Source organism: Ambystoma mexicanum, chromosome 9 (assembly GCF_040938575.1).
Source record: "Ambystoma mexicanum isolate Mex_15411 chromosome 9, UKY_AmexF1_1, whole genome shotgun sequence".
NCBI classification, from domain to species: Eukaryota; Metazoa; Chordata; class Amphibia; order Caudata; family Ambystomatidae; genus Ambystoma; species Ambystoma mexicanum.
Genome location: NC_090931.1, coordinates 1,532,386,988 through 1,532,398,311, shown reverse-complemented (window position 1 = coordinate 1,532,398,311; position 11,324 = coordinate 1,532,386,988). Strand labels below are relative to the sequence as shown.

Here is an 11,324-nt window from a genome sequence, read left to right as displayed (position 1 = left end):
CAGAGGTGATTGGTGTGTTTTAGGTAGTGGGGTGACCGTCTTGATTTCACTTTTATGTTGGAATGAATGTGATTGTCAACTTCTTAAACATTCTTATCATGTTTTGTATGTCTCTGAATTCTCCTTGAGGTTATACGATTCTCACCACAACAGGAATAATGGTATATTCAACAATGAATTCAGACAATGTATGTTTCTTTCAACATGTAATCAATCCATATTCTGACCATCATACTGGCTGCCATGGGCTGCGATGACCGGTACAGCACGTGGCACGCAGCAGTAGCTCCAGCATCTGTGGGTGTCAGAAGCTTAGCAGGATCTGGAGATCCTGCTAAGTACCCACTTCAGATGTTTGCTCACCTAGCTCACCATGTTTCATTCCTCATGCTCTTGGATGCTAAAATGCTCTTAATAAAAATAATTCCACTATTCCTGCTGCATATGCCCACTATCGCATCATATTTTATCATCAGGGAGCAACTACTCTTGCCCCCTAGAGTACGTGTCCCCAATGGATAGGACCCTAGTATTGAAAGTCTTATGAGCTACTGTGTGAGTGATTAACTAGTGCACATCACTACTACTGAGAACCAGTCTGCCTGGTACATGGGATGCCTACGATTTTGAACATGTTGCAACTAATAACATGCATCTCCTATTTGCCACCAAGTGGCTTCTGTCCATGCAACTCTTTCATGCTAACATCCAATATCCAAGTTTGTTCTGGCTGTCAATGCTGGGGTAGGGGAATGTCTGGCATGAAAACGACAATGTGATGTTCATGTTTTTACTATTATTCCTAATAGAACACATGTGAGTGCTATTTTATACCCGTTCTGAATGGAAAGATAGTTTTTTTTAAAGCATTTTGTGAATGGGAGAAGCATATCCTTGCGCTGAATATTTTAGAAGCTTCAATCAGAGGAAAAATTGTGTTTGTCACCAGAAATGATCTTCACACAAGAAAGCTCATTTGTGCTCTGAATTTAAGAAAAGATATAGTGAGAAGTGCAACTGACGAGAAACCTTACACTTGCACAGAATATGGGAAAAGTTGCCATCTCAAAAACATACTTATTGCCCACATGGGTGAAAAACCTTATTAGGTCACTGAATTTGAGAATAGCGTCCATGTGCATGATACACTTTTCTGCCTCCACAAAATGCATACAGGTGAGAAACATCATGTGCCCATTGTCTGTGGGAAAGGGTTTGTTCAGAAGGGAGATCTTACTAACCGCCAGAGAACACATACAGGTGAGAAACCTCACGTGTGCACTGAATGTGGGAAAGGGTTTGCTTATAAGTGCGATCTTACTAGCCACCAGAGAACCCATACAGGTGAGAAACCTCACGTGTGCACTGAATGTGGGAAAGGGTTTGCTCATAAGTGCGATCTTACTAACCACCAGAGAACACATACAGGTGAGAAACCTCACGAGTGTTCTGAATGTGGGAAAGGGTTAGCTCAAAAGGGAGATCTTACTATCCACCAGAGAAAACATACAGGCGAGAAACCCCATGAGTGTTCTGAATGTGGGAAAGGGTTTGCTCGGAAGGGACATATTACTAGCCACCAGAGAACATATACCGGTGAGAAACCTCATGAGTGTTCTGAATGTGGGCAGGGCTGGTATTAAGAGTATCCTTCTTTAAAAAAGGAAAATGCAATCTCTATGGTACTTGTGCATCCAAAAGGACACATGGTTTGTGGTGGCATGCAATCTTAGACAGTGGGAATTCCAGATATGGGGAGCTCAAACCACAAACGCTACACAACCTGGCTACCTTCTGAAACAGGAAATCGTCATCTAGAGGACTCGAAATTAAGGTACAGGGGGATAAGGGTGTCAGGAAAGGCAGCTGAAAAGGGGGAACGTGCGCCATAAAGGGCACAATGGGTTATACACAGCCCCTTAACCCACATGAGAGGTTGCAGGACGCCTCAGATTGGCCTGTGTAGACTGTAACACACTAGAGTGATAAGGTACATTTTTTAAACACCAGAAAGAAGATTGGCAATTTCTGAGCCACCTGAAGTAGGTCACATATGCCGGGGAGCACAGAAATAAAATGGTATCGCCTTAGTCGTCTAGAAAAATGTGGGTTATAGTAAGCGATTATGAAGGATAAGAAATGGGAGATTATTTTACAGCAACTTAGTGTGGAAATACACTGCTGACAACCACAGCATCTAAGAGACAAGTGACAGCTCACCATCAATTTTGCCATCAGGTAGATGTTGTGAGCACCAAGCTCAGAGGAAGGCCATGGAAACATGCCAAGGGCCCGGTGCAACCCCAACAACCAATATAGAAGCGTCAGTCATTGAGAAACCAATCACTCGCTCACGGTTATCAGACAGCTGTGAAGGTTTACTGATATCTTTGCTGAGCTCCCAAATAGGCATAAGTGGATCAGAGGGTTGTAACCATAGAATCGGAATCTGCCGGAGTAGATTAGTCAGGCCAGGAGTAGAACATAACATGTTAAGGAGAGGGGATAAGGCAGAACCCTGGGGCACGCCACATCCTGTTAATAAGATACTCTGATATCAAATGAGGCATCATACCCGCTAATGTTCTGTTATCCTGGAGGGATTGTAAAAAGGAGAAGGCTGCGTCCCTGAGGGAGGCATCTCTTAGACTAAAAAGGATCTAATGGTCAATGGCGTCAAAGACAACCAAGAGGTCCAAGAGCATGATAAAGGTTTATTTTATTTATTTATTTATTTGCATTTATAAAGCGCACAGAACTGCCCTGCCACATGCACTTCACCAATGCAGGTTCTCATCTGTATATGTTCTCTGGCACCATCTACAGAAATGATTATTCACTTAGTGACAGGTAGCGTCTTGGAAAATAATGTATAGGGCAGTTTCCTTCCCTCATATCCAAAGAGTGTCTATAGTTATTGATTCAACCACTGCATCTTTAAGCTTTTTCAGAATGTGGGTGACCATTAATATGCATGAGGTGCTTGGGGAAAAGTGTTCTGCAGAGAACATAATGTACAGTTTCTGGTTAGAATATTCCAGAAAGGATGCATTTGAAACAGCATTGATTCAGCCAATCATAATCAGCCACTATTTGTGAGCCAAAAGAAACTGGGAACAACTGTGGTGATAATTTCATCACAGATTTAGTCCATAGCCACGGCAAACTCAGACCCATTGAAGAAGCACCACCGCCTCTCTGAAGCTACAATTGAAAAAGGGATTTCACCACCTGCAAACAGATGTCAAACCCTTTCCTGCATTCAGTGCACTCATGAGGTTTCCCACCTGCATGTGTTCTCTGGTGGCCAGTAAGATTTTTCTTCCAAGCAAACCCTTTCCCACATTCCGAACACACGTGAGGTTTCTCACCTGTATGTGTTCTCTGGTGGCTAGTAAGACTACACTTATGCGTCGGATGCTTTCCCTGTTGTGACTCATACTTGAGAGTTGCAAGGTCATGCTGATGAGGTGCATGAGTGATGCCGTGCTTTATAGAAGATTAGGAGCCATACGCTTCCCCTGTTGTGACTCATGCGTGAGAGTGCAGGGTCAAGCTGATGAGGTGCATGAGTGACGCTGTGCTTTATAGAGGATTAGGAGTCATACGCGTCCCCTGTTGTGACTCATACGTGCGAGAGCAGGGTCCAGCTGATGAGGTGCATGAGTGATGCCGTGTTTTATAGAAGATTAGGAGTCATACGCCTCCCCTGTTGTGACTCATACCTGTGAGTGCCAAGGTCATGCTGATGAGGTGCATGTGTGACGCTGTGCTTTAAAGATGCTTAGGCATCATTTGCTTCCCCTGTTGGGATGAACATATGAGAGTGCATGTTTTACAGATGCCTTCACCGCCCTTTACCAAAGCCAGACTGTTGGATGGTAGAGCGCTTCAGAAAGATGATGCTAGGAGTCCCTGATTGACCCTACAGTCTCCAGGTGGCCTTAACCTTGTGAATCAACAACCTAAAGACTATATCCATTTTAAAAATGCTCCTACTTGTAATTATGAGTGACCATCTCATTTTATTATGTGGTGATATTTCCTCATTATGGCGATATAACCCACAGCAGCGAGTTGACGCTTCCAGCAATGGACGGCCGCACCCGTGAGGGCTTCTTCTTTGCCTTTCTGCAGAGCTCTCACTCTAGTGACTGCAGCTACAATATCTGGATATGGACGGTTATTATCCAACAGAAATCCTGGATTGAGAATGGTATAGCTACTGAGCATGCAGAGTGTCTCCACTCCAACTCTGGCAAGGCCATCGGGCAAGTGCCAGAGCCTGCCAACCCTCTGTCCGTATGCTCCTGCAGGTACTGTCCAGGCTGCACCCGCTCTCACTGGACTGCCATCACAGGAGGTTTCAGGCCATTTAGGAAGACATGCTCCATACTTAGCTGTGTGTTGTCTGGAACTGGGATCTCTAATGGAGAACCAGTGCTGTTCTCACTGACCATGAATAGTTCCCATGTTGTGACTTCCTTGTCCTGGTGGTAATTCGCCCTCTGGAATCCAACACTGAGTAAACCCCTCTTGGGTTTGCGCTTGCAAGCAGGATCTTCTTTTCTGAGGGTCCACTCTTCCTACATTGAGAATCCTTTACATTTGTTTTAATATACATCAATAACCTAAGGGCGGTTTAAATGCCAATGCTATTACTTAATCAATTGTAATCTTTATTTTGAAACTGTTATACACCCTTATAGGGTTTTCTTTCTTTTTCTAGGTAAAGTCTGCTGCAACTACTAATGAACTTAGTTTGAAGTGATACCTGTAATTAAGTGTCTAAACTCCCCACCGGTGCCCAACACATTCTCAAAACCTGCATTGGTTAAAGAAATCATACTATATTTAAAGCATACTAGTCAGCTACACATTCTACCCAAATGCCGACATCTCAAATAATTAATAATTCGTTTCCATTACAATAATCTGAGTTTCTGAATCATTTTTGTTACATCTCGGGACATCTCAGAATCATTTTATAAAAATGAACTGTCCCTAATGAAGACAAAAATGGACAACCCCTACATTGGAACCATGTGGCATCTCAGTGGTGCATGTATAGCTATAAGCAAAACACAAGAGGTGATCGCTGGAAGGTTTGGAATTAATCCTAACCACTGGCATTGCTCTGCACAACCCTCCAGACCATCGTTCTTCGCCTGCCAAACCATTACGAAAGGGGAAAGTCCATATGCAAATCAGGCTTGGTCCCACCCCAAGAGGGGCGGTCCAGCCCGAGCTGCTAGATCACATCCCTTCTGCACGAGACCACAAGAATCCCCAAACATGTTTTGGCCTAGTTGGGCTTCATCAGTGAGGAGTCTCTTAGGTCTCTAGGCCCAGCAGGCACGGGACCCACGTTTGGGAATAGCTGTCAAACTTGGGGTGATGGCTAGAAGGTTTGGAATTAATCCTAACCTCTGGCATTACTCTGGGAAACCCTCCAGATGCCAGACGTGGGTCCCTTGCTCGCTGCGCCATAGGGAACCAAGCTACACCTCGCTGATGAGGCCCAACAAGGCTGAAACATGTCTGGGGTTTCTGTGTTTTTGTGCAGAGGGGACTTGGCCTAGCAGTTCGGGCAGAGCTGCTCCCATTGGTGGCAGTACCTGACTGATTTGCATATGGCTGGAGGCCTTTTGCAATGGCGCACATGAGCGAAAAAATTGTGGTGTGGAAGGTTGCCCAGAGCATTGTCAGTGGTTCCGATTTATTCAAAACCTTCCACCCATCACTTTTTGGTTATAACTATAAGCAAGGACAGAATTTAAAATGAAATTAGAGTGAAGTTGTTAAGAAAGCAAAACAGTCCTTCGTACATACAATGAACACATCCACTAATTTTTGCCTATGTACAATTCATACTGTGTTTTGGATTTCCTGTTTAGTTGCATATATATGTGGTGGTTTAAGTCTTTAGCTTTTTTCTCTGTGTAGGTGTATGTCTAATCATGACATTGTTTACAGTCAGTTTTACATATTGACAGTGAATATTTTCCTTATCCAAATTAATTTCTTTTTGCCTCTTGAGTTGTTTGTAAATATTGTAAAAACAAAAACAGCACAATTTGGCACTCCCATGATTTACTTCCCATTGTTTCACACAGGTGCGGTGTCATCAGCACTCCCATGATTTCCTTCCCATTGTTTCAGACAGGTGCGGTGTCATCAGCACTCCCATGATTTACTTCCCATTGTTTCACTCAGGTGCAGTGTCATCAGCACTCCCATGATTTCCTTCCCATTGTTTCACACATGTGCGGTGTCATCAGCACTCCCATTATTTACTTCCCATTGTTTCACACAGGTGCGGTGTCAGCGGCACTCCCATGATTTCCTTCCTATTGTTTCACACAGGTGCGGTGTCAGCAGCACTCCCATGATTTCCTTCCCATTGTTTCACACAGGTGCGGTGTCATCAGCATTCCCATGATTTACTTCCCATTGTTTCACACAGGTGCGGTGTCATCAGCACTCCCATGATTTACTTCCCATTGTTTCACACAGGTGCAGTGTCATCAGCACTCCCATGATTTCCTTACCGTTGTTTCACACAGGTTTGGTGTCAGTGGCACTCCCATGATTTCCTTCCCATTGTTTCACACAGGTGCGGTGTCAGCAGCACTCCCATGATTTCCTTCCTATTGTTTCATACGGGTGCGGTGTCAGCAGCACTCCCATGATTTCCTTCCCATTGTTTCAGACAGGTGCGGTGTCATCAGCACTCCCATGATTTCCTTCCCATTGTTTCAGACAGGTGCGGTGTCATCAGCACTCCCATGATTTACTTCCCATTGTTTCACACAGGTTTGGTGTCAGTGGCACTCCCATGATTTCCTTCCCATTGTTTCACACAGGTGCGGTGTCAGCAGCACTCCCATGATTTCCTTCCTATTGTTTCATACGGGTGCGGTGTCAGCAGCACTCCCATGATTTCCTTCCCATTGTTTCAGACAGGTGCGGTGTCATCAGCACTCCCATGATTTCCTTCCCATTGTTTCAGACAGGTGCGGTGTCATCAGCACTCCCATGATTTACTTCCCATTGTTTCACTCAGGTGCAGTGTCATCAGCACTCCCATGATTTCCTTCCCATTGTTTCACACAGGTGCGGTGTCAGCGGCACTCCCATGATTTCCTTCCTATTGTTTCACACAGGTGCGGTGTCAGCAGCACTCCCATGATTTCCTTCCCATTGTTTCACACAGGTGCGGTGTCATCAGCATTCCCATGATTTACTTCCCATTGTTTCACACAGGTGCGGTGTCATCAGCACTCCCATGATTTACTTCCCATTGTTTCACACAGGTGTGGTGTCAATGGCACTCCCATGATTTCTTTCCCGTTATTTCACACAGGTGTGGTGTCAGTGGCACTCCCATGATTTCCTTCCCGTTGTTTCACACAGGTGCGGTGTCAGTGGCACTCCCATGATTTCTTTCCCGTTATTTCACACAGGTGCGGTGTCAGCAGCACTCCCATGATTTCTTTCCCGTTATTTCACACAGGTGCGGTGTCAGTGGCACTCCCATGATTTCCTTCCCATTGTTTCACACAGGTGCGGTGTCAGCGGCACTCCCATGATTTCCTTCCCATTGTTTCACACAGGTGTGGTGTCAGTGGCACGCCCATGATTTCCTTCCCATTGTTTCACACAGGTGCGGTGTCATCAACACTCCCATGATTTACTTCCCATTGTTTCACACAGGTGTGCTGTCAGTGGCACTCCCATGATTTCCTTCCCGTTGTTTCACACAGGTGCAGTGTCTGCAGCACTCCCATGATTTCCTTTCTATTGTTTCACACAGGTGCGGTGTCAGCAGCACTCCCATGGTGTCCATCTTGTTATTTCACACAGGTGCGGTGCCAGCGGAACTCCCATGATGTTCTTCTTGTTATTTCACATAGGTGCAGAGTCAGCGGCACTGCCATGATTTCCTTCCCATGGTTTCACACAGGTACAGTGTCAGCAGCACTCCTATGATTTCCTTACCGTTGTTTCACACAGGTGTGGTGTCAGCTGCACTCCCATGATTGCCTTCCCGTTGTTTCACACAGGTGCGGTGTCAGCAGCACTCCTCTGATTGCCTTACCGTTTCACACAGGTGCGGTGTCAGCAGCACTCCTATGAATTCCTTACCGTTGTTTCACACAGGTGCAGTGTCAGCAGCACTCCCATGATTTCCTTCGCATTGTTTCACACAGGTGCGGTGTCAGCAGCATGCCTATGATTTCGTTACCGTTGTTTCACACAGGTGCGGTGTCAGCGGCACTCCCATGATTTCCTTCCCGTTGTTTCACACAGGTGCGGTGTCATCAGCACTCCCATGATTTCCTTCCCGTTGTTTCACACAGGTGCGGTGTCAGCTGCACTCCCATACTTTTCTTCCCATTGTTTCACACAGGTGCGGTGTCAGCAGCACTCCCATGATTTCTTTCCCGTGGTTTCACACAGGTGCGGTGTCAGCAGCACTCCCATGATTTCCTTCCCGTTGTTTCACACAGGTGCGGTGTCAGCAGCACTCCCATGATTTCCTTCCCGTTGTTTCACACAGGTGCGGTGTCAGCAGCACTCCCATGGTGTCCATCTTGTTATTTCACACAGGTGCGGTGCCAGCGGAACTCCCATGATTTCTTTCCCGTGGTTTCACACAGGTGCGGTGTCAGCAGCACTCCCATGATTTCCTTCCCGTTGTTTCACACAGGTGCGGTGTCAGCTGCACTCCCATACTTTTCTTCCCATTGTTTCACACAGGTGCGGTGTCAGCAGCACTCCCATGATTTCTTTCCCGTGGTTTCACACAGGTGCGGTGTCAGCAGCACTCCCATGATTTCCTTCCCGTTGTTTCACACAGGTGCGGTGTCAGCAGCACTCCCATGATTTCCTTCCCGTTGTTTCACACAGGTGCGGTGTCAGCTGCACTCCCATACTTTTCTTCCCATTGTTTCACACAGGTGCGGTGTCAGCAGCACTCCCATGATTTCCTTCCCGTTGTTTCACACAGGTGCGGTGTCAGTGGCACTCCCATGATTTCCTTCCTGTTGTTTCACACCAGTGCAGTGCCAGCGGGACTCCCATGATGTCCTTCTTGTTATTTCACACAGGTGCAGTGTCAGCAGCACTCCCATGATTTTCTTCCTGTAGTTTCACACAGGTGCGGTGTCAGTGGCACTCCCATGATTTTCTTCCTGTTTCACACCGGTGCAGTGTCATTCGCACTCCCATGATTTCTTTCCCGTTGTTTCACACAGGTGCGGTGTCAGCGGCACTCCCAGGGCTTCCTTCTTGTTATTTCACACAGTTGTGGTGTCAGCAGCACTCCCATGTTTTCCTTCCCATTGTTTCACACAGTTGTGGTGTCAGCGGCACTCCCATGATTTCCTTCCCGTTGTTTCACACAGGTGCGGTGTCATCAGCACTCCTATGAATTCCTTACCGTTGTTTCACACAGGTGCAGTGTCAGCAGCACTCCCATGATTTCCTTCCCATTGTTTCACACAGGTGCGGTGTCAGCAGCACGCCTATGATTTCGTTACCGTTGTTTCACACAGGTGCGGTGTCAGTGGCACTCCCATGATTTCCTTCCCGTTGTTTCACACAGGTGCGGTGTCATCAGCACTCCCATGATTTCCTTCCCGTTGTTTCACACAGGTGCGGTGTCAGCAGCACTCCCATTATTTCCTTCCCGTTGTTTCACACAGGTGCGGTGTCAGCTGCACTCCCATACTTTTCTTCCGATTGTTTCACACAGGTGCGGTGTCAGCAGCACTCCCATGATTTCTTTCCCGTGGTTTCACACAGGTGCGGTATCAGTGGCACTCCCATGATTTCCTTCCTGTTGTTTCACACCAGTGCAGTGTCAGCGGGACTCCCATGATGTCCTTCTTGTTATTTCACACAGGTGCAGTGTCAGCAGCACTCCCATGATTTTCTTCCTGTAGTTTCACACAGGTGCGGTGTCAGTGGCACTCCCATGATTTTCTTCCTGTTGTTTCACACCGGTGCAGTGCCGGCGGGACTCCCATGATGTCCCTCTTGTTATTTCACACAGGTGCGGTGTCAGCGGCACTCCCATGATTTCTTTCCTGTTTCACACAGGTGCGGTGTCATTCGCACTCCCATGATTTCTTTCCCGTTGTTTCACACAGGTGCGGTGTCAGCAGCACTCCCAGGGCTTCCTTCTTGTTATTTCACACAGTTGTGGTGTCAGCAGCACTCCCATGATTTCCTTCCCATTGTTTCACACAGGTGCGGTGTCAGCAGCACGCCTATGATTTCGTTACCGTTGTTTCACACAGGTGCGGTGTCAGCAGCACTCCCATGATTTCCTTCCCATTGTTTCACACAGGTGCGGTGTCAGCAGCACGCCTATGATTTCCTTCCCGTTGTTTCACACAGGTGCGGTGTCAGCGGCACTCCCATGATTTCCTTCCCGTTGTTTCACACAGGTGCGGTGTCATCAGCACTCCCATGATTTCCTTCCCGTTGTTTCACACAGGTGCGGTGTCAGTGGCACTCCCATGATTTCCTTCATGTTGTTTCACACCAGTGCAGTGTCAGCGGGACTCCCATGATGTCCTTCTTGTTATTTCACACAGGTGCAGTGTCAGCAGCACTCCCATGATTTTCTACCTGTAGTTTCACACAGGTGCGGTGTCAGTGGCACTCCCATGATTTCCTTCCTGTTGTTTCACACCAGTGCAGTGCCAGCGGGACTCCCATGATGTCCTTCTTGTTATTTCACACAGGTGTGGTGTCAGTGGCACTCCCATGATTTCCTTCCCGTTGTTTCACACAGGAGCGGTGTCATCAGCACTCCCATGATTTCTTTCCCGTTGTTTCTCACCGGTGCGGTGTCAGCGGCACTCCCATGATTTACTTCCCATTGTTTCACACAGGAGCGGTGTCATCAGCACTCCCATGATTTCTTTCCCGTTGTTTCTCACCGGTGCGGTGTCAGCGGCACTCCCATGATTTCCTTCCTATTGTTTCATACGGGTGCGGTGCCAGCGGAACTCCCATGATGTTCTTCTTGTTATTTCACACAGGTGCAGGGTCAGCGGCACTGCCATGATTTCCTTCCCATGGTTTCACACAGGTGCAGTGTCAGCAGCACTCCTATGATTTCCTTCCCGTTGTTTCACACAGGTGCGGTGTCAGCAGCACTCCCATGATTTCTTTCCCGTTGTTTCACACAGGTGCGGTGTCAGCAGCACTCCCATGATTTCTTTCCCGTTGTTTCATACAGGTGCGGTATCAGCAGCACTTAAAATATGCAACATATGAGAAAAATAGCTTCAAATGTGCCAATTGTG

The 11,324-nt window shown here is 47.0% G+C and overlaps 1 protein-coding gene across 1 annotated transcript; it reads left to right on the top strand.

Moving 5' to 3' along the window:
• Positions 1-865: 865 nt before the first annotated feature.
• On the top strand, positions 866-1,643 carry LOC138487565 (zinc finger protein ZFP2-like). Its single transcript, XM_069614043.1, has one exon. The coding sequence runs from the start codon at positions 1,167-1,169 to the stop codon at positions 1,641-1,643; it is 477 nt and encodes a 158-aa protein (XP_069470144.1). The 5' UTR covers positions 866-1,166.
• Positions 1,644-11,324: the final 9,681 nt, after the last annotated feature.

Bases quoted from the DNA above. Each gene is read 5' to 3' on its own strand.
- LOC138487565 (XM_069614043.1), top strand. From the start codon at position 1,167: ATGCATACAGGTGAGAAACATCATGTGCCCATTGTCTGTGGGAAAGGG.